At 40.2% G+C, this 23,643-nt stretch overlaps 1 protein-coding gene across 4 annotated transcripts in view; it reads left to right on the forward strand.

Annotated features, from left to right (window-relative positions):
• The window catches only part of KDM6A (lysine demethylase 6A), a 278,230-nt gene that overhangs the window by 66,334 nt on the left and 188,253 nt on the right, over positions 1–23,643 (forward strand). For all 4 annotated transcript variants that reach the window (XM_048864912.2, XM_048864944.2, XM_048864934.2 and 1 more), the window contains exon 4: positions 5,535–5,584. In XM_048864912.2, the coding sequence (XP_048720869.2) occupies positions 5,535–5,584 (50 nt within the window). The remainder of the gene's footprint in view (positions 1–5,534; positions 5,585–23,643) is intronic.

Genomic DNA, 23,643 nt, shown 5'->3' on the forward strand with positions numbered 1-23,643 from the left:
GGGCCCCTTACTGAATGAGGGAGGCAACCTAGTGACAGAGGATGTGGAAAAAGCTAATGTACTCAATGCTTTTTTTGCCTCTGTCTTCACTAACAAGGTCAGCTCCCAGACTGCTGTGCTGGGCATCACAACATGGGGAATAGATGGCCAGCCCTCTGTGGAGAAAGAGGTGGTTAGGGACTATTTAGAAAAGCTGGATGTGCACAAGTCCATGGGGCCGGACGAGTTGCATCCGAGAGTGCTAAAGGAATTGGCGGCTGTGATTGCAGAGCCATTGGCCGTTACCTTTGAAAACTCGTGGCGAACGGGGGAAGTCCCGGATGACTGGAAAAAGGCTAATGTAGTGCTAATCTTTAAAAAGGGGAAGGAGGAGGATCCCGGGAACTACAGGCCAGTCAGCCTCACCTCAGTCCCTGGAAAAATCATGGAGCAGGTCCTCAAAGAATCAATCCTGAAGCACTTACATGACAGGAAAGTGATCAGGAACAGTCAGCATGGATTCACCAAGGGAAGGTCATGCCTGACTAATCTAATCGCCTTCTATGATGAGATCACTGATTCTGTGGATGAAGGGAAAGCAGTGGATGTATTGTTTCTTGACTTTAGCAAAGCTTTTGACACGGTCTCCAACAGTATTCTTGTCAGCAAGTTAAAGAAGCATGGGCTGGATGAATGCACTATAAGGTGGGTAGAAAGTTGGCTAGATTGTCGGGCTCAACGGGTAGTGATCAATGGCTCCATGTCTAGTTGGCAGCCGGTGTCAAGTGGAGTGCTGCAGGGTCGGTCCTGGGGCCGGTTTTGTTCAATATCTTCATAAATGATCTGGAGGATGGTGTGGATTGCACTCTCAGGAAATTTGCGGATGATACTAAACTGGGAGGAGTGGTAGATACGCTGGAGGGTAGGGATAGGATACAGAAGGACCTAGACAAATTGGAGGATTGGGCCAAAAGAAATCTGATGAGGTTCAATAAGGATAAGTGCAGGGTCCTGCACTTAGGACGGAAGAACCCAATGCACCGCCACAGACTAGGGACCGAATGGCTAGGCAGCAGTTCTGCGGAAAAGGACCTAGGGGTGACAGTGGACGAGAAGCTGGATATGAGTCAGCAGTGTGCCCTTGTTGCCAAGAAGGCCAATGGCATTTTGGGATGTATAAGTAGGGGCATAGCGAGCAGATCGAGGGACGTGATTGTCCCCCTCTATTTGACATTGGTGAGGCCTCATCTGGAGTACTGTGTCCAGTTTTGGGCCCCATACTACAAGAAGGATGTGGATAAATTGGAGAGAGTCCAGCGAAGGGCAACAAAAATGATTAGGGGTCTGGAACACATGACTTATGAGGAGAGGCTGAGGGAACTGGGATTGTTTAGTCTGCAGAAGAGAAGAATGAGGGGGGATTTGATAGCTGCTTTGAACTACCTGAGAGGCGGTTCCAGAGAGGATGGTTCTAGACTATTCTCAGTGGTAGAAGAGGACAGGACAAGGAGTAATGGTCTCAAGTTGCAGTGGGGGAGGAGGTTTAGTTTGGATATTAGGAAAAACTGTTTTTCACTAAGAGGGTGGTGAAACACTGGAATGCGTTACCTAGGGAGGTGGTAGAATCTCCTTCCTTAGAAGTTTTTAAGGTCAGGCTTGACAAAGGCCTGGCTGGGATGATTTAATTGGGGATTGGTCCTGCTTTGAGCAGGGGGTTGGACTAGATGACCTCCTGAGGTCCCTTCCAACCCTGATATTCTATGATTCTATGGGACAACTGCGCCAGAGGAGCTGCCAGTGTGGGGTGCTGGCTTCTGGAAGCGGCAGCCCCATGCTCTGCTCCCTTTGCTGCTGAGTTTCTCGGGAGAGTCCTGCAGTTCCACAGATACCGATTTATATCCTCGGATATAAATTTGTATCCGCACAGGGCTCTAATTATGTTTTCCAATATGTATTACTTTGAATTTCATCTGCCATTTTGTTGCCCTATCACCCAGGTTTATGAGATCCGTTTGTAAGTCTTCACCTTCGGCTTTGGACTCAATAATCTTGAGTAATTTTGTCTCATCTGCAGATTTAGCCACCTTGCTGTTTAGCCCTTTTTCCTGATTATTTATGAATGTTAAACAGCACAGGTCCCACTGCAGATCCTTGGTGGATGCCACTATTTACCTCTCTCCATTGTGAAATGTGACCATTTATTCCTATTCTTTCTTTCATAGATTAGTAATTGGTTAAAAGATAGGAGAGGACCATCCCTCTTATCCCATGAGTGCTTACTTTGTTTAAGAGCCTTTGGTGAAGGACCTTGTCAAAGGCTTTCTGAAAGTCCAAGTATACTATATCCACTGGATCATCCGTCTCCACATGTATATTGGTACTCTCAGAGAATTCCAATAGATTGGTAAGGCATGGTTTCCTTTTACAGAAGCCGTGTTGACTCTTCCAACATGTGTTTATCGGTGGCTGGTAATTCTGTTTTATTGCTATCGTTCCAGTCAGTATAGTTGCCTGATACTGAAGTTAGGCTTACTGGCCTGTAATTGCCAGGCTCTACTCTGCAGACTTTTTGAAAAGAGGTGCTTTCAACTTCCTCTATTATAATAGCAGTGTGTTCCCTTCATACAATAAAATTGGTTTAAAAAAAAATTCTTCCTATAACACTGTTTATAATAAACTCAGATGGGAATCGTACTTTTTTTCCTCAATCCTTTAATCATATTATGGAATTCGTTTGGGCTCACTGTAAGGCAGTAGGTAAGCCTGTTTATTTTTGCAGCCCGCAGGGTTTCCATATTCATTTAGGACTTTTCAGCAACAGTTGTCAGCTTGGTAAATTCATTAACTGATTTTCTTAATCTGAGATGCATATCACTTGTATCCTTTGAGTAGTATTTATTAATTTAGAAGTGTTCCCTTTGTCTTTCAAACAGCTGTATTGAAAATGGTCTTCGTTATAGTAAAAGAAACTTAGGCCCCCTCCCAATCTTTTTATGAAAATTCTTTCAAATTAACTTTTTTAATTTAAACATTATTTAGGGGTTGTGAAAACAGAAGTCACAACATTATTTTAATATATGAAAACCAGAAAGTGAATGACTCTCATCTAAGTGAAAATGACTGGTGAAATTTGTTTTTAAAGCTGAGGAATTTTAAGAGTATGAATGGTAAAACTTAGTTTTTTCAGTTTTGAGGTTTTAACAAGACTTTACTATAATAATCAATAGGAAATTTTTTAATTGATTAGTATTACTGATATGAACTTATGCTTAAATTTCTTTAAAAATGTATATAAAAACTTTCGACTGTTTAACGTGTTTTTCTTGGTGATTATTATAGTGCAATGAAATGCACTTCTATATAAAAACACATGTTCTCTTAATTACTACAGTTTGTTAAATCTTAAATAATATACTGTTTTTAAAATTACTTGTATTGTTTAAAAACAGTAATCTTGTAACTTCCTTCAGTTTTAGGTGGACTCTTTGCTATGAGAATCTGAAACATTACAAGAAAGAAAATCTCTTGTTTTATAGATGATTGTCAGAGGAAGGTCATCCATGTGTTCAAAAATTACTTGTCTTTGTAGATTAAATTCAATATGAATATCTGAGGTGTGTAAATTGGGAAAGACTCAGTTGGTTAGTGATACTGTAAAATATCACAGCCTATGATTAATATCACAGCTGATTTTAGACTTATACAATAGTTTATTTTGTGTGTGTGTGAAGAGACTTAATATTTTTTAAAAACTGTGTTTGAATTAATTGTCGTGAAATCGTCAGTTGGATTAAGTGTTTAGAGTTCTTTTCAGAATAGTCTTATTCAGATAAGCTATACATATAACTGCTATGCATTATTAATGGTGGTCAGTCTGAGGAGTAAAAGTGACTTGTTGGGTAGATAGATGTAAATAGAAGGAATGTAAATCTACAGTATCTTGTGTTGCATGTAAATCTACAGCAAAAAATGTTGATGTGGTCCCTTTAGAGAGTAACTGCAGTTTGATTAAAACTAACTAACCAACAAAAAACAAACAACAAAAAACCAAACCCCAAATCCTTATGGCTTCTCAAAATAATATCAAATTTAAGAATAAGGCTGACTGATCATCAAAATATAGCAAATCAGTGAAGCTTGCTTTTATATCTGTAACTTAAGTTGATGATTTTGGACTCATGGATGTCAGGTGTAAAAGATGAAATATTTGCCTTAACTTTGAATATAGTTTTAGATTTGTGTTGCATATTTTACATTCGTACTTTTCATGTAATATGATAGTATTCCCAAAAAGTCCCAGATTAGATCCAATCGCATGGTGAGGAGCTTGATCTAGAAATACACTGTTTTTTGTAAATATATATTTGTATTCTTGCTCTTAAGTATCTGCGATATTTCTGAAAGTCTTGAATGGCTCTTGGTCTGTTATGTAATTGAGTATGTAGGGCATGCACTTACCAAGTATGCTATAATTTAGAGACCCACTCTATGGTGCTTCAGTGCGTTAATTTTGCATATAGAAAACCTATTGCTTTTCCCATTCCCCATAATGGTCTGCTTTCCTGTCTTTCCTTGGATTGTGAGCTCCTCAAAGCAGGGACAGTTCCTTTTGAGTCTTTGGAAAGTTCTTAGCACATTGGATGCTACTATTAAACTTAATTAAATTTCTTATGAAACGGATACTTTTCAGAGGTGAAAATATTGACTTTTTAAGGTATTAATGGATCGTTATTTAAAATGCTACTTGTGTTTTTGCATGGCACTGTTTTCATAAGAATATAAGCCCTGTATTTATGCCTGTCTGGCAGTGAGTATATTAATTAGCAAAGGTGGGGCTTGACTTTGGGTTGTGGTTTTTTTTGTTTTTTTTTTTAAACACAACAGACATTTACTTGCCAAAAGACTAAACCTATTAACCAGAATTTTTTTGAGGGGAGAGCAGTAAGTTGCAGGAACAATGATTTGTTGAGAACTCTATCTCCAAATTATGGTAATTCAGTGATTCATACCAGAGTACTGTGTCTAGATCCATTTTAAGAGCTCTGTCTTTCATAATGGTCTTGGGCTTGGTAGGTGTTGGATAAAATTGAAGCTTTGCTCCCACTGTCACCACCCTTTATCTGATCATGGAAAGGGAGAGGGTGCTTCTTCTGTAATCTTTCTGTAGATCAGTCTGGTCTTTTTCCCTTGCAAAAATTGTGCAAGACACCAGAGAGCATTGTAAACATGCTAAGTAATTTAAATTTAATCAATAGCAGCTTTGTCAAACCAAAATTTCAGTCAATTTCTTTCATAAACTTACTTTAAAATGTTACTAGATTGAATTTTATGTAAATTATGTAAATCATGATAACATTCACTTTTTGGTTGAGACACTTTCTACAGCAAAATTGTAATCTTCAGGAAATACTCTATCCATAACAGTGCATAGTTTATTGTTAAATAATTTAATAAAAGTAACACTATCATTTCCATATTGCATATTTTTATACCCTTAAGGCTTTATTTTCAGTCTTGTTCTTTTTAAAAAACAACAACCTTTTTCTCTATTGCAGCATTATCTGCCTACCAGAGGTACTACAGTTTACAATCTGACTACTGGAAGGTCTGTACATACTTACTTTTTTTCTAACTGTCTTCTAAATGTTTGGATTTCTAAAGTGGGTTAATGTGGGTATAACTCTGCAGCATCTATTTTTTGCCATGTAACATTCGTATTAATGGAAATGTTTCCCCTTCTGTACATACAATTTGTCTAAGTTAAAAATAGAAACAAACCTTTTGTTTAACTAGCTAACACTTCCAAAAACTAGTCATGTTTTTTGTGGAATTTTGTTTTGATCCATCTTTACTGCAATTTTTCATTAATTACCCCTGTGAGATATTTGAGGAAGTTTGAGTATTGAGAGAATTGCAATCACATGAAAACTTCTGAGCAAGTTTTGGCCTTAACCCCAGGGCATTTTTCCTGATGTACTTTTGATTTCCATGGTGACCATGGGACATTATTATTTGAAATTCTTTCAGTATTGTATTAGAATTCACTTAGACCATGAACAAGGAAGTGTCTTTTTATGCAGACTCTTAAAAAAATTCACACTTGTATCCATATTAATAATGGTATCTTTAACAAGAGTAAGCAAAGGTGGCAAGATTGTAAAGGTGAAAAATTCTTTATATGACCGAGTGTAGAAAACAATATTGTACATGATTTTATTTTCATATGGAAAAATTCTGTAATGCTGATTTAAGCCCCTAATTCCAGAAAACGCTTAAGTCCATCTCTATTCAGAAAAGTGCTTGAGCGTGTGACTAACTTCGTGTCATGCTTAAAGTTCATAGAATCATAGAAGATTAGGGTTAGAAGAGACCTCAGGAGGTCATCTAGTCCAACCCCCTCCTCAAAGCAGGACCAACCCTAACTAAATCATCCCAGCCAGGGCTTTGTCAAGCTGGGCCTTAAAAACCTCTAAGGATGGAGATTCCACCACCTCCCGAGGTAACCCATTCCAGTGCTTCAGGATCCTCCTAGTGAAATAGATTTTCCTAATATCCAACCTAGACCTCCCCCAATGCAACTTGAGACCATTATTCCTTGTTCTGTCATCTGCCACCACTGAGAACAGCCGAGCTCCATCCTTTTTGGAACCCCCCTTCAGGTAGTTGAACTCTATCAACCCACCCCCCTCACTCTTCTCCTCTGCAGACTAAATAAGCCCAGTTCCCTCAGACTCTTTATATAAGTCATATGCCCTAGCCCCAAATCAGTTTTGTTGACTTCCATTGGACTCTCTCAAATTTGTCCACATCCTTTCTGTAGTGGGGGGCCCAAAACTGGATGGAATACTCCAGATGTGGCCTCACCAGTGCCAAATAGAGGGGAATAATCACTTCCCTCGATCTGCTGGCAGTGCTCCTACTAATGTAGCCCAGTATGCCGTTAACCTTCTTGGTAACAAGAACATGCTGTTGACTCATATCCAGCTTCTCATCCACTGTAATCCCCCGGTCCTTTTCTGCAGAACTGCCGCTTAGCCAGTCTGTCCCCACCTGTAGCAGTGCATGGGGTTCTTCTGTTCAAGTGCAGGACTCTGAACTTGTCTTTGTTGAACCTCATCAGATTTCTTTTTCCCCAATCCTCCAATTTGTCTAGGTCCCTGTGGGCCCTATCCCTCCCTTCCAGCGTATCTACCTCTCCCCACAACGATCTGTCCAGCTTTCTGCCCCCATATGCTTAAACATATGATCCTTCAGTGATTTTGTGAGGAATGATGCTTTGCTGAATTGAGTCATAAATGATAAGGTCCATCAATGGCTATTAGTCAGGATGGGCAGGGAGGGTGTCCCTAGCCTCGGTTTGCGAGAAGCTTGGAATGGGTGATGGGATGGTTCACTTGATGATTGCCTGTTCTGTTCATTCTCTCTGGGGCACCTGGCATTGGCCACTGTCAGAAGACAGGATACTGGGCTAAATGGACTTTTGGTCTGACGAAGTATGGCCGCTCTTCTGTTCTTATGTATTGATTTTTGACTGATAGCTTTATATCAACTTTTTGTTGTCTTTGAGTAGCATATGAAATCAGAGTGTACTTCGACAAATTCCGCTCAGTCTCTTCCCGCATGGGGCGTTGTCTGTAGTTGGATAAAATATGTTCGGTTGCATGTGGAGGAAAGGGCAGGATTTGAAGGTCCTGAGGGGATTGTGTACTATGTGATGCTAGCTCCAGAGAGGCTCCCTGTATGCAGGTGTACAAAAGGAATTTGAAGGAGGAAAGACTTTATTGGTTCTACATGGATTTACTGGTCACTCCCTCTTTTGGGCGCGGGAGGATCAGTTGGTGGGGGCTACTCTAGCTGGACTAGTATTCTCAGAGGCTCCACTACTGTACAGCCACCTGAGAAGTGTCCAGTCAGGAGAGGTTTTGGAGCTGAGATCATTCTTAAGAACTGATAGCAGCTGAAATTAAAAAGGGATGATAATTTTTTTTAAAAAAAGCAGAGATTTGATATTCTGCTATACATAGTCTTTGAGATTCATTGTAACCTTTAGGTTATATAAATCAAAGTGCAGGGACAATTGGTTAATTATCAAGCAATCTATTCTAACTGTGTCTATGCTGTAGGCATCATTTCTGTGTTAAACATCTAAGAGCATTTTGTGATTCGGATCACTTGTCTGGCTCACGTTTTAATAGCTCACCTCAGAAGAGATACTGATTATGCAATAGACTAGTGTTGGAGTGCAGAGTGAGTTGTATATTTTTGTTAGGAGTATTTGATTTTAAACTTAACTCAGTGTCTGTAAAATGAATATGTTTAAAAGAAATAATTTACTTTGTTCTTGCACAATCCAAGAGATTTTTATGATAAACACAAGTTGCATTTATTTCACTAACCTGTTTAAAAAGTTCTATATTTGTACTGAGTTAATATCTTACAGTTTTTCTTCAAGTGGCCTGTGCACATTCCTACTCTTGGTTATGCACTGAAGTCCTAGCTGCATAGTCTGCACATCCCAAGAGTAGGACCATGCAGAGGTCGTTTCACAGAATGCTGGTTACAGGTAAGTAACCTTCATTTTGGTATTGCAAGAGCAGTGTGGCTGGTACAAAATGGCCAGTTTTGCTGCTGCTTGGTCTCATCCAAATGGGACATTATTCTAAATTGTGCTGTCATTACATACTATATAGTTACTTTTGGGCTTTACTTTACTTTAGTCATTCTTGGAACAGAACTAAGAATCACTTTTTTTCTCTTTTCTGATTCTAAAATTTTTTTAGGGTGGGACTACTTAGGTATATTATGACAGTAGGAATGTACAGACCAACCATCCCCTCCTCCCTTAAGAAAGAAACTCTATTGCAGTGCCAGGTTGCAATAACAGTTGCAAAGCTGCCTGGGACGGGGCTGGAGAATGATCTTTCTCTCAGTTGTGTGGATTTTCCTCTTTTCCTTAATGTGTATTTTGTAAAATATCTTTTTGTTTTGGTTACAATGTCTGATTCAGAGAAAAATTGTACAGCAAGACCATAGGAAGTCCTACAGCTCAGATTGTTTCCAGTGCATTTTAGGTGACAGTATTATAGCTTGTCTTGATGTACTTTGTAATTAAATATTTTGTGGAGAAAAACAAAGAGTGTAACAGTAAATTTTCGATTACTTTTGTTGAAATGCTTTTAATTTATTTTGAGGGGGGTGTGTGTCACCAATTAAGCTACCAAAACCAAAAACAGATTTTTTTTTTTGAAGGGATGGCAAGAAAAAGCTCCATCTCCAAGCCATGTAAAAGGCCTCATCTATATAATAATAATCATCCAGGATTGTCACTCTGAGACTTAGAAGATTTCTGTCAATGTGAAGCGATGAAACAGCTACTAGCAGGGTTGATAGCTCTTTTTGTTTAGAATATCACCAGATTCAACAATCATTGGGCTTTGTTACCATCCATTGTTTATATTCTCAGCCATTTTGACTTTACAAAGTACACCTGTGCAATAGTACAGGCTTTCAGTTACAGTAAGGTATGTATCCTAGACCATTGTGATATCAGAAGTAATTTAACACATAACCTTATTCTGCATTTGACTTATGTGCAACACTTTAATTGGTTGTATGAGGGAGACTGCATAGATGGTGAATTATTTGGCCCAGCTGCTATAGTTCTCACTATACCAGCTTTCAGTTGCTGCTGTGAGAATATTTAGAAGTTTCTGTACTTGAGTGTCAAAGGATCATATGCCAAATGTTAGTGAGAGATGTATGCTTCAAACTGCACCAGTGCAAAATCTGCAGTACACTGGTGAAGTGAATCTGTAATGAGTTTACATGTATGTATAATGACAGGTTTCAGAGGAACAGCCGTGTTAGTCTGTATTCGCAAAAAGAAAAGGAGTACTTGTGGCACCTTAGAGACTAACCAATTTATTTGAGCATGAGCTTTCGTGAGCTACAGCTCACTTCATCAGATGTTTACCGTGGAAACTGCAGCAGACTTTATATACACACAGAGAATATGAAACAATACCTCCTCCCACCCCACTGTCCTGCTGGTAATAGCTTATCTAAAGTGATCAACAGGTGGGCCATTTCCAGCACAAATCCAGGTTTTCTCACCCTCCACCCCCCCACACAAATTCACTCTCCTGCTGGTGCTAGCCCATCCAAAGTGACAACTCTTTACATAATCAAGTCGGGCTATTTCCTGCATAGATCAAGGTTTTCTCACATCCCCCCACCCCCATACACACACAAACTCACTCTCCTGCTGGTAATAGCTCATCTAAACTGACCACTCTCCAAGTTTAAATCCAAGTTAAACCAGAACATCTGGGGGGGGGGGGGGGGTAGGAAAAAACAAGAGGAAACAAGGGGAAACAGGCTACCTTGCATAATGACTTAGCCACTCCCAGTCTCTATTTAAGCCTAAATTAATAGTATCCAATTTGCAAATGAATTCCAATTCAGCAGTTTCTCGCTGGAGTCGAAGTTTTTTTGTTTTAAGATAGCGACCTTCATGTCTGTGATTGCGTGACCAGAGAGATTGAAGTGTTCTCCGACTGGTTTATGAATGTTATAATTCTTGACATCTGATTTGTGTCCATTTATTCTTTTACGTAGAGACTGTCCAGTTTGACCAATGTACATGGCAGAGGGGCATTGCTGGCACATGATGGCATATATCACATTGGTGGATGTGCAGGTGAACGAGCCTCTGATAGTGTGGCTGATGTTATTAGGCCCTGTGATGGTGTCCCCTGAATAGATATGTGGGCACAATTGGCAACGGGCTTTGTTGCAAGGATAAGTTCCTGGGTTAGTGGTTCTGTTGTGTGGTATGTGGTTGTTGGTGAGTATTTGCTTCAGGTTGCGGGGCTGTCTGTAGGCAAGGACTGGCCTGTCTCCCAAGACTTGTGAGAGTGTTGGGTCATCCTTTAGGATAGGTTGTAGATCCTTAATAATGCGTTGGAGGGGTTTTAGTTGGGGGCTGAAGGTGACCGCTAGTGGCGTTCTCTTATTTTCTTTGTTAGGCCTGTCCTGTAGTAGGTAACTTCTGGGAACTCTTCTGGCTCTATCAATCTGTCTCTTTACTTCTGCAGGTGGGTATTGTAGTTGTAAGAAAGCTTGACAGAGATCTTGTAGGTGTTTGTCTCTGTCTGAGGGGTTGGAGCAAATGCGGTTGTATCGCAGAGCTTGGCTGTAGACGATGGATCGTGTGGTGTGGTCAGGGTGAAAGCTGGAGGCATGCAGGTAGGAATAGCGGTCAGTAGGTTTCCGGTATAGGGTGGTGTTTATGTGGCCATTGTTTATTAGCACTGTAGTGTCCAGGAAGTGGATCTCTTGTGTGGACTGGACCAGGCTGAGGTTGGTGGTGGGATGGAAATTGTTGAAATCATGGTGGAATTCCTCAAGGGCTTCTTTTCCATGGGTCCAGATGATGAAGATGAAGCCCGTTGCCAATTGTGCCCACATATCTATTCAGGGGACACCATCACAGGGCCTAATAACATCAGCCACACTATCAGAGGCTCGTTCACCTGCACATCCACCAATGTGATATATGCCATCATGTGCCAGCAATGCCCCTCTGCCATGTACATTGGTCAAACTGGACAGTCTCTACGTAAAAGAATAAATGGACACAAATCAGATGTCAAGAATTATAACATTCATAAACCAGTCGGAGAACACTTCAATCTCTCTGGTCACGCAATCACAGACATGAAGGTCGCTATCTTAAAACAAAAAAACTTCGACTCCAGCGAGAAACTGCTGAATTGGAATTCATTTGCAAATTGGATACTATTAATTTAGGCTTAAATAGAGACTGGGAGTGGCTAAGTCATTATGCAAGGTAGCCTGTTTCCCCTTGTTTCCTCTTGTTTTTTCCTACCCCCCCCCCCCCCCCCCCCCAGATGTTCTGGTTTAACTTGGATTTAAACTTGGAGAGTGGTCAGTTTAGATGAGCTATTACCAGCAGGAGAGTGAGTTTGTGTGTGTATGGGGGTGGGGGGATGTGAGAAAACCTTGATCTATGCAGGAAATAGCCCGACTTGATTATGTAAAGAGTTGTCACTTTGGATGGGCTAGCACCAGCAGGAGAGTGAATTTGTGTGGGGGGGTGGAGGGTGAGAAAACCTGGATTTGTGCTGGAAATGGCCCACCTGTTGATCATTTTAGATAAGCTATTACCAGCAGGACAGTGGGGTGGGAGGAGGTATTGTTTCATATTCTCTGTGTGTATATAAAGTCTGCTGCAGTTTCCACGGTAAACATCTGATGAAGTGAGCTGTAGCTCACGAAAGCTCATGCTCAAATAAATTGGTTAGTCTCTAAGGTGCCACAAGTACTCCTTTTCTTTTTACATGTATGTAGGTACTGTATAGTTCAAATAAGAGTATTATGGTTCTACTGTTTCTCATTTAATATATGAATATAAAACACGTAGATGGATTGCTGGCCTTGATTATGTTTGGGACCTCCTGACAGGGTATGTCTAATCAGATGTAAACTGCAGTTCAGGTTTTTCACCATTGTGTCTAAGTCAGCAAGTGATTATTCTTTCGCTATGGTATACTCTAGTGTGTGGCATTCAAACCTGAGTTTTATATAATTTTGTCATTTCACTTTTGAGAACATCATAACACTTCTTCCTGTCCGAAAAGTATTTTTAGAATTATTAGTGTTGGGCCTATTTTTCACTAACTTTCCATTCAGGCTTTTTTAAAAAAAAATCTTATTTGTTTTGTTGTATTTTTATTGTCTTGTTAAGTGCTCAGTGCTATTTCTAGGGGGATGGTGGATTGCTACACAAACTCATTTATACATAGTTCTTCATGGGATAAAGAGCATTGACAATCTGTTCATAATTTTCAAGTGATAATACACTGAATATTGTTGAGTATAAAAAGTCAAAGGCAGAAAAATTGAGTTTTAGTGGCTTAGCTGGATTCTAAAATAACAATTTCTATTTTGATGAATAGTTAGACAGTTATCCACTTTTACTCTTACATAAAAATGAAGACAGAAAAAAATAAATTTTAAGCTAAGTCACAGGAAAAGGCATTGCTTGTTAATCAGTAATAACAGTGGATAAAAATGGTTGATTTTTAAAAAAAGCTTATTTAAATTAAAATTTTTCTTTTAAAATTTGAAAATGACACCCTGTCTTAAGGCGTAAATTCACTATAATCTACAAAAATCATTTATATTAAATAAAAAATAATTAAGTAATACGTGTTTGTAGCTGAAGCTTTAAAGGAAAGGCAAACCACTGAATTAGTGGAAATCACTTGCGAAGCACCTGGAAACAGAGTTTGTTGAAGTGCTCAACAAGCTTTTGACTGAAATAGCTGCTTCTGCAGGTGCAGAAAGAATACTTTCTTCATTTCTACACGTTTAGTTCAATGATTAGTTCATGTAAAGTTAGGAAAGCAATTGGGAGTTGAAAAGGGCAGAAAGCTTACTTTTTATTAATGGAATGGGAAAAGAAAAACAAGTGTGAGAGGATGAGATCTATTTCTAAAACGATGAAGAACATGGTGACCAGAAACAGTAAGTTCAATTCATGAACTATAGATCATACTTTTTTGTTTAATAAAGCAGTATGAAATGTAAAACACATTTGACAAACTTTTATTTTATGTGTCCAGCACACTTAAGAGTTTTATTTATGAATAATAAAATGGTGTTTCTGGCATTTTAAGTGAATTCCAATTGCCATCAAAGTAGAGCTTGACACAAGTCATGAGTAAGAAATGAATCATCTAGTAAACAAGAAATACATCATACATCATTTTCTAACATAAAATAAATTAAGAATCTGAATTGGTTCATTACTAGATGGAAATGGTAGAATTGTCCATAATAATGCAGACAAGGCAGAAGTGTTGAATAAGTATTTCTGTTGTGTATTGGGAGGGGAAAAAAAACAGCCCCCACTCTGCTTGCTACATCTATCTAGTGTATTGCACTGAATGGCGCATGTATGATTACCTCCATTGTGGAGAGGTGGCATATGTGTGCATTTAGTGCTAGCAACTCTTGGTCCTCAGAGGTGGAGTACAGGGACTTGAGATCAGAGTGGCTGAAGTGGAGGAGCAAAGCGGGCGTGCGTACATAATGAGACTTTCCGGGACACAGTAGAGCAGTCCCATACCCAGTCTGACAGCTTCTATGCTGTTGTGGAGGATAAAAGTCCCTGTGAAGGAGAACATCAAGCTGGAGCAGAGGGAGACAATCCCATAGTTGGGGACCCTTCTTCCAGATGACGTTATGGCATCCTCTTGCACTGAGGGTATCCCTTTGGGGGAGGGAACTCGAGTTATTAAAAAGAGACAAGTAACGGTAATGGGGGATTTAATTATTAGAAATGTAGATAGATGGGTTTGTGATGAACAGGAGAACCATATGGTAAATTGTCTTCCAGGGATGAAGGTTGTGGACCTCTCGAGACATCTAGGTAGTGGTACATGTAGGCACCAGTGACATAGAGAAAGGTGGGAGACAGGTCCTGGAGGCCAAATTTAGGCTGCTTGGAAAGATATTGAAGTCTAGGACCTCCAAGGTAGCATTGTCTGAAATGCTTCCAGTTCCACGTGCAGGGCCAGTTAGGCAGAATTGCAGGGTCTAAATGCAGGGATGAGATGGTAGTGGGCAGAGGAGGATTTAGGTTTCTGAGGAACTGGGGAACCTTTTGGGAAAGGAGCAACCTATACAGGAAATATGGGCTTCTACCTAAACCAAAACAGAACCTGATTGGTAGTATATAACATTAAAAAGGTTGTAGAGGATTTTTAAACTAAAAGTTCGGGGAAAGCTGATGGGTTTGGAGGAACACACGGTTCAAAGAGACACATCCTTTAGTGGAGGATTTATTAAAAGGGTTACTCCATAGCCTAGTAAAGAGGACAGGATAGAAGATGATAAAGTACAAGGAGCAGTTGAAGACGGAGAGAGACAGTGTAAAAAAAAAAAAAGTCTCATTTAATTACATCACATGAAGGCTGTCAACTATATATTAACAAATTTTATATGTGCTTGTATACAAATGCTAGAAATTTAAATACTAAAATGGGTGAACTTGAGTGCCTAATATTAAATGAGGCTATTGATATAAAAGGCATCACAGAAACTTGGTGGAATGGTGAACATAAGAATGGCCATACTGGATCAGACCAGAGGTCCATCTAGCCCAGTAAACTGTCTTCTGACAGTGGTCAAAGCCAGATATTTCCGAGAGAATGAACAGAACAGGTAATCAAGTGATCCATCACCTGCTGCCCATTCCTAGCTTCTGACTAACAGAGGCTAGGGACACCATCCCTGCCCATCCTGGCTCGTAGCCATTGATTGACCTATCCTTCATGAACTTTTTTTTTTTTTTTTTGAATGCTGTTATAGTCTGGGCCTTCACCATCATACCATGATGATATGGGACATGGTAATACCAGGGTATAAAATATATAGGAATGACAGAGCAGGTGGTGCTGGTGAGGGAATGGCTGTATATGGGAAAGAAAGCATAGACTCAGATATAGCAGAACCCGTTGATCTGATCTAATTGGGATCGGGACCAGATAGGATAATGAAACATTCAGATAATCCGGAGAATGGAAAAGTGCAAGGCTTCAGCACCATCTAGTGGCCACAGGAGAGATCACCCACTTCTGGACCTCCATGTGCTGGTTGTTCAGTTAATATGGAGAGCCAGAAAATGGAGAGTCAGATAAACGGGGTTCTGATATATAGTAAAAATCTTAAATGAATCAAACCAGTATCACAGAATCTCTATGGATAGAAATTCATGCTTGAATAAGAGTAAAGCAGTAGGAATATACTACCAACCACCTGAATGGGATGGTGGTTATGAAATGCTTGTGGAGATTAGAGGCTACAAAAATAGAAGATGCAATAATAATGGGGGAATTCAATTATCCCCTTATTGACTGGGAATATGTCCCTTAGGACAGGATGCAGAGATACAATTTCTAGATACCATTAATGATGGTTTCTTGGAGCAGCTAGTCCTGGAACCCACAATATGAGAGGCAATTCTTGATCTAGTCCTAAGAGGAGCACAAGATCTGGTCGAAGAGGTGAATACAGCTGAACCACTCAGTAATAACCACAATGTAATTAAACGTAACATTCTTGCGTGGGTGAGGGGGGGAAATAACAAAGAAACCCATCACAGTAGCATATGAAAAGGGGAACTATACAAAAATGAGGAAGCTATATAAGTGGAAATGAAAAGGAACAGTCGCAAGAGTGAAATGCTTGCAAGCTGCCTGGAAACTTCTTAAAAAAAAAAAAAAAAACAAAACGCCCACCGTAATAATCTCAAACTAAATGTATATCGTAAATTAACACAAACAAACAAAAAAAAACCCAATAAGACCAAAAAACCATTGCTGTAGATGAATAGCAGAATAAAAGAGGCAGTTAGAGGGGAAAAAACACACAAAAATTGGGAATCACCTCCTACCGAGGAAAATAGAAAGGAGCATAAACTCTGGCAAATCAAGTATAAAAGTTATAGTTAGGCCAAAAAAGAATTTGAAGAGTAGCTAGCAAGTCACACAAACAGCAAAGCTTTAAAAAGTACATCAAGCAGAAAGCCTGCCAAATAGTCAGCGGACATTTGAGGTGTGAAAGAAGGCACTCAAGGAAGACAAGGCTACTATGGAAAAGCTAAATGAAGTCTTAGCAACAGAGATTATGAGGGAGATTCCCACACCTCAGCCTTTTTTTTTTTTAAAGGTGGCAGATCTGAGGAATTGTCCCACATCGAGGTGTCAGTAGATGTGGTTTTAGATCAAATTGATAAATTTAACAGTAATATCACCAGGAGCAGATGGTATTCATTCAAGAGTTGTTATGAAGGAACTCAACTGTGGAATTTCAGAACTAACAACTGTGTTGTGTAACCTATCACTTAAATTAGTCTCTGCACCAGATGAATGGAGGATAGCTAAAGTGATACCAATTTTTAAAAAAAAAAAAAAAAGCACCAGAGGCATTCTTGGCAATTACAGGCCACTAAGCCTGACATCAGTACCAAGCAAATTGATGGAAACTATACAGAATGATCAGATACATAGATGAACACGACATGTCAAGGAAGAGTCAACATGGCTTTTCTTAAGGGAAATCACGCCTCACCAATCTATTAGAATTCTTTTGTGTCAACAAGCATGTGGATAGGTGTGAGTCAGTGGATATAGTGTACATGGATTTTCAGAAAGCCTTTGGTGAGGTCCCTCAAGAAGGACTCTTAAGCCAAGGAAGCCATCATGGGATAAGAGGGAAGGTCCTCTCATGGATCAGTAACTGGTTAAAACATAGGAAACAAAGGGTAGAAATAAATGGTGAGTTTTCATAGTGGAGAGAGGTAAATAGTGGGGTTCCTAATGGATCTGTACTGTGACTTGTACTGTTCAACATATTCATGAATGATCTGGAAAAAGGGGTAAGCAGCAAGGTGGCAAAATTAGCAGACAATGCAAAATTACTCAAGATAATTAAGTCTAAAGCAGACTGTGAACAGTTCCAAAGATCTCATAAAATTGGGTGACTGACTGGGCAACAAAATGGCAGATGAAATTCAGTGTTGATAAGAGCAAGTAATACACATTGAAAAACATAATACCAACTGTGTGTATGTATATGTGTGTGTATGTATATATATAAAAATATGAAATGATGGGTTCTAAATTAGCTATCACCACTCAAAAAAAGAATAGTTCCCTGAAAACATCTGCTCAGTGTTCAGCAGCACTGGGGGGAAAAAAACAACTGAATGCTAGGAGCCATTGGGAAAGGGATAGAAAACATCATAATGTCACTGTAGAAATCCATTGGTATTCCCACACCTTAAATAATGCATGCAGTTCTATTTGACTCCGCTAAAAAAGATGTATTAGAGGTGAAAATGTTACACAAAAGGGCAACAAAGATTATTAGAGGAACTTTTGGCCTCCACAAAATCCGCTGGCAAAAAGTATAACTGGATTTGTTAGTCTTTAAGGTGCCAAAAGTACTCCTTTTCTTTTTGTGGATTCAAAAAATAATTAGGTAAGTTGATGGAGGATAAGTCCATCAGTGTCTATTAGCCAAGATGGTCAGGGGGACAACCCCATGCTCTGGGTGTCCCTAAGCCTGACTGCTAGAAGCTGAGACTGGTCGACTGGGTGTGGAAGACAGGTTATTAGTCTTCATGGACCATTGGTCTGATCCAGCGTGACCATTCTTAGGTTCTTATGTAGTCATGTGGTATCCTAGAAGATTAGGGTTGGAAGAGACTTCAGGAGGTCATCTAGTCCAACCCCCTGCTCAAAGCAGGACCAACCCCAACTAAATCATCCGAGCCAGGGCTTTGTCAAGCCGGCCTTAAAAATTTCTAAGGATGGAGATTTCACCGTCTCCCGAGGTAACCCATTCTAGTGCTTCATTACCCTCCTAGTGAAACGGTTTTTCCTAATATCCAACCTAGACCTCCCCCCTCAACTTAAGACCATTGCTCCTTGTTCTGTCATCTGCCACCACTGAGAACAGACTAGCTCCATCCTCTTTGGGACTCCCCTCCCTCCCCCCTTCAGATAGTTGAAGGCTGCTATCAAATCCACCTCACTCTTCTCTTCTGCAAACTAAATAAGCCCAGTTCCCTCAGCCTCTCCTCATAAATCATGTGCCCCAGCCCCCTAACCATTTTTGTTGCCCTTCATTGGAATCTCTCCAATTTGTCCACATCCTTCCTGTAGTGGGGGCCCCAAATCTGGATGGAATACTCCCAGATGTGGCCTCACCAGTGCCGAATAGAGAGGAATAGTCACTTCCTTCGGTCTGCTGGCAGTGCTCCTACTAATGTAGCCCAATATGCTGTTAGCTTTCTTGGCAACAAGGGCACACTGTGGAATCATATCCAGCTTCTCATCCACTGTAATCCCCAGGTCCTCTTCTGCAGGACTGCCACTTAGCCAGTCGGTCCCCACCTGTAGCAGTGCATGGGGTTCTTCTGTTCTAAGTGCAGTATTCTGCACTTGTCCTTGTTGAACCTCTTCAGATTTCTTTTGTCCCAATCCTCCAATTTGTCTAGGTCCCTGTGGGCCCTATCCCTCCCTTCCAGCGTATCTACCTCTCCCCCGAGCTTAGTGTCATCCGCGAACTTGCTGAGGGTGCAATCCATCCCATCACCCAGATCATTAATGAAGACCTTGAACAAAACCAGCCCCAGGACTGACCTTTGGGGCACTCCGCTTGATACCGACTGCCAGCTAGACCTGGAACAGTTGATCACTACCTGTTGAGCCCGATGATCTAGCCAGCTTTCTGCCCACGTATGCTTAAACAGATGCTTAAGTGATTTTGTGAATAATGATGCTTGTATCCAACAGTTTTAAAAGATCTTGCTGAGCAGCTCAGTGGACTGATGATGTTGGGTTTTTTTTTTCAGTAGTTCTTGGAACACTGGGGAAGTTCTAGAAGACTGGAAGAAAGCTAATGTAGTGCCAATATTTAAAAGTGGTAAACAGGAAGACCGAGTTAACTATAGGCCTTTTAGTCTGACATGGATGCCTAGCAAACAAGTGGCATGGCTGATACGTGGCTCTATCAATAAAGAATTAAAGTAGGGTAATATAATATCAATCTGTATAGGTTTGTGGAAAATAGATTTGTCTAACTTTTTTTTATGAGATTGCATGTTTGGTTGAAGTGTAAAAGTGTTGATGTTATATACTTAGACTTCTGCAAGGCATTTGACTTGGTATAGCATAACATTTTGAACAATACAGAATTAATATGGCACAAATTAAATGAGTTAAATTGGCTGACAGGTCTCAAAATATAATTGTAAATGCAGAGTCATCATCAACCAGGTATGTTTTTCAGGAGAATCCTGCAGGAATTGCTTCTTGCCCCTACATTTAACATTTTTTATGATCACCTGGAAGAAAACATATAAAATTGTTACTGATAAAGTTTCCAGACAAAACAAAAATTGAACAAGTGATAAATAATGAAGAGGCAGCTCACTGACACAGATCAGTCTGGATTGCTGGGTACAAGGAAATTATACGCATTTTAATATGATCAGATGTAAAAATAATACATTTAGGAACATAGACTGTAGACCATATTTGCAGGATGCGAGACTTTGATGCTGGGGAGCAGTGACTCTGAAAAAGACTTGTGGGTCATGGTGAATAATCAGTTGAATGTGAGTTTCCAGCACGAGGCTGTGGCCAAAAAGGCTAAAGTGATCCTTGAATGCATAAACAGAAGTATCTCGAGTCGGAGAAGAGAGGTTGTATTGCTTCTGAATTTTAGCACTGAAGCCACCGCTACTGGAATATTGTTCGGTTTTGTTGTTTACAGTTCAAGAAAGATGTTGATAAATTGGAGAGGGTTCAGAGAAGAGGCATGAGAATGATTAAAGGATTGAAAAACATGCCTTACAGTGGAAAAACTCAAGGAGATCAATCTATTTATTGGTAACAAAGAGAAATATGAGTGACGATCAGTCTAAATATAGATATGGGGAACAAATATTTGATTGTCTCTTCAGCGTAGCAGAGAAAGACATAACACAAACCAATGGCTAGAAATTGAAGCTAGACAGTTTAAGCCAGAAATAAAGCTCACATTTTTAACAGTGAAGGTAATTAACTCCTGGAACAACTTAAGCAATGGGTCTGGTGGATTTTCCATCCCTGGCTATTTTAAAATCAAGACTGGATGTTTTTTTCTAAAAGAGTTTCTATAGTTTAACTTGGAATTAATTCAGGGATATTTTGTGGCCTATGCTATAGAGGATGTCAGATTAGATCATCACAGCAGTCCGTTCTGGCCTTAAAATCTGTGAATCTGACATGCCACTGGTAATGAAGGCCATTAAAGGGTGGGAGAAGGGGGGATGATGATGATGATGATATCCTATCATATATACCACGGTATGAAATGTACACTTGTTAAAATTTAACTGAAATTTCTCTTACTCTTTCTTTCCTTGCTCCCAGCTTCTCATAGGTAAGATGGCAAAAGTGACATTTCAAGAGATTTGCACAGATCATTTTATATTTTAAAGGCTAGAAGGCACCGTTATGTTTGTCCAGTTTGATCTCCTCTGTAACTCAGGGCACAGAATTTTATTCACAAAGTCCTGCATTGAGCCCATAACTTCTGGTTGAGCTTGAGTCTTTTTGAATAAAACGAGAAATGAGAGGCTATTCAAACATGAGGGGAACACTGGGAAGGTGCGCACACATTTGTGAGAGAAGACAACCGACTTCTTGTGGGCAGGAGGGGAAGGTGGGCCGGGCCACCAGTCATCACCCTAAGGACCGAGGAGATGACCCCAGCAGCCCATTCCCCCCTGCCTTTGGAGCACCACAGTGGGCTGGGTCTTCCCATCTCTTGCATGGGGAGACTGGGTCAAGCCTGGTTACCCTAATGATCACCCTCTGGACCTTAGCACATGGCCATTTCCCTTTCCATATTGTCTGCATTATTCTGTACTTGTCATTTATATAAAAATAAAACATCGCTAAAGAGTTTAACACAGTGGAAGGGAGAGTAAACGTATGATTAAGTATTTGAATCATAAAAATATAGGGCTGAAAGAGAACTAATTAAGACTAGCCCCCCCAGTGCTGTGGCTAAAAGGTGAATGGATTAGCTAATAGTTGAATGCATTAATAAACTAAAGTACTTTTTCTGTTGGTATCTGCCTCTACAATAAACTTGCTTTCCATACAGTGTTGTTGTTTTTTAACCTCTGTGGTGATGACACCTTGAGTTGGTGTGAGAGAAGGGTAAGGGGAGTGGATGGGGGTAGTGAACAGAGGGGAAGCTGGAACCATTTCAGGAAGGGGGATGGTATGGAGGTGACAAATGTGGCCAATGGTTGTAGGGTTATATACTGCAGTCTGTGGCATGGATGCCATTTTGAGCACATTATAGGGAATGGAGGAATTTTACAGCTGAGCAGTTGGAGGGGCTCCTAGTGTCACCCAACTTGGCAGCAAACATCTGGTACTTGTAAAAAAAGTTGTTTAAATCTACCTGCGCAACTGATTAGAATACATTTCATAAAGCTTACTGGCTCTCCTCCACAGCAGTTGCCATATGGCTGTCCAGATGGAGTTCATATGTCATGTCCAAAGCTGCTATATTGTACAGTTCTTGGCTGCCCAGAATAATCTTCTGTTGTTGGATCCTGTGGTATACATGAGATTAAAGGAGCTTCCTGTGGGTTCTTGGGTGCTTGCTGTGTTGTCTGGGAAAACTATAAATCACATAATTCTTGGGTGTATTGGTGGCATTGCTTGCAAAAGTGCAGTCCAGTTCCTCTCAGTATGGGCAAGTAGTGAAAGCATTAACAGTGGTCCTGTTCTGGTCTCTTGTCTTCAGGTAATTCTGCCCAAGCTCCTTTGCTTTGATTTGGCATTGGGACCAGGTCTGGGAATGCTGCCACATCAGTGTTTGCTCTGACAGTGGTTTGTAGATGTTTTCATACCACTGACTTTTCTCCAAGTGGGACTGACTATGCCCATCTCCAAAGAAGGCATTCAAGTCCAAGACCTTCACAAGGTCCATGCAGAAGAGTAGGGGCATGGCCTGGGGGTGTGAACACACTTTTACCTGTTGTCAAAAAGGGACATTCCTGTTTGTTTGCCAGCTTTTAAATGCAGCGGTGATATGCAGTCAAGATGACTCTGGACCATTGGAGGGTACCCATACAGGCCAATGCTGGTGTGAAAACATGCACTGTCGGATAGTAACTGGAGGACTGCCGGAAGTTTAGTAGTTAAGAATGTCCACGTAAACCTTAAAGCGAACATACTCAGTTAAACCTGTTGCAAGAAGAATTAGTTATTGTGACCTAAGATGCCAAGTAATTCACTTGGGAAAAGGTTGTGTGTGGATGTAAACCACTTGAAATTGAACAAACTAAACTTCACATCCAATGTAACCTCTCCATGTAGGTAATCCCTTTGATTGAGTAACTGGCCCTTCTCAAAACCTAAATGTTGTTTGAAAAGATTTGAATTTACCCCTTGTGAGTGAATTTCATCCCCCATCCCTGAAAACTTAAGATGGCAATCTTGCCAGCTATCACATATGACTTCAAGATTGGCTGGTGGGGGGGAAGCTGCCATGTACCACTTGTAATCTTTTGCATAGATAAAGTAATTCTTAGTCACCTCTTCTTCCTCTGCTTTTAACAAGGATTTCACTTAATCATACGTAGCATGGGTGGTTAAGCGAAGAGATATTATATACTCTCATGAGGATCTTGAAGATCTGCCTACTTAGTCTTGTAGATTTTTGTAGATATCTTCATGCAGTTAGGATCCAAATATGGAAATTTGGCATCTGGGGTCATATTTTTATCAAACAAATGAGCAGTTATTTTGAAATATACAAGACTGAAATGGCCTAGTTTAAAAAAATAAAACTGCTTCTAGGAGGTTAGTCCTATAACTGTGGTGCAGCAAGAAGAAGGTATCAGATTCTGAAAAGCAGCTGTTTGGTGCTTCTTGCAAACCTTTACCAGACATTAGATTACATAGCTGCCTTGGAACATACAGCTTTTAACCTCAGGTTGCTGATTTATCTTTGGGTACGTGTCTCCCAGACATCCAGCTCTCTAACTCTTGCACAGTG

The sequence above is a fragment of the Caretta caretta genome, chromosome 1 (assembly GCF_965140235.1).
Source record: "Caretta caretta isolate rCarCar2 chromosome 1, rCarCar1.hap1, whole genome shotgun sequence".
Taxonomy (NCBI): domain Eukaryota; kingdom Metazoa; phylum Chordata; order Testudines; family Cheloniidae; genus Caretta; species Caretta caretta.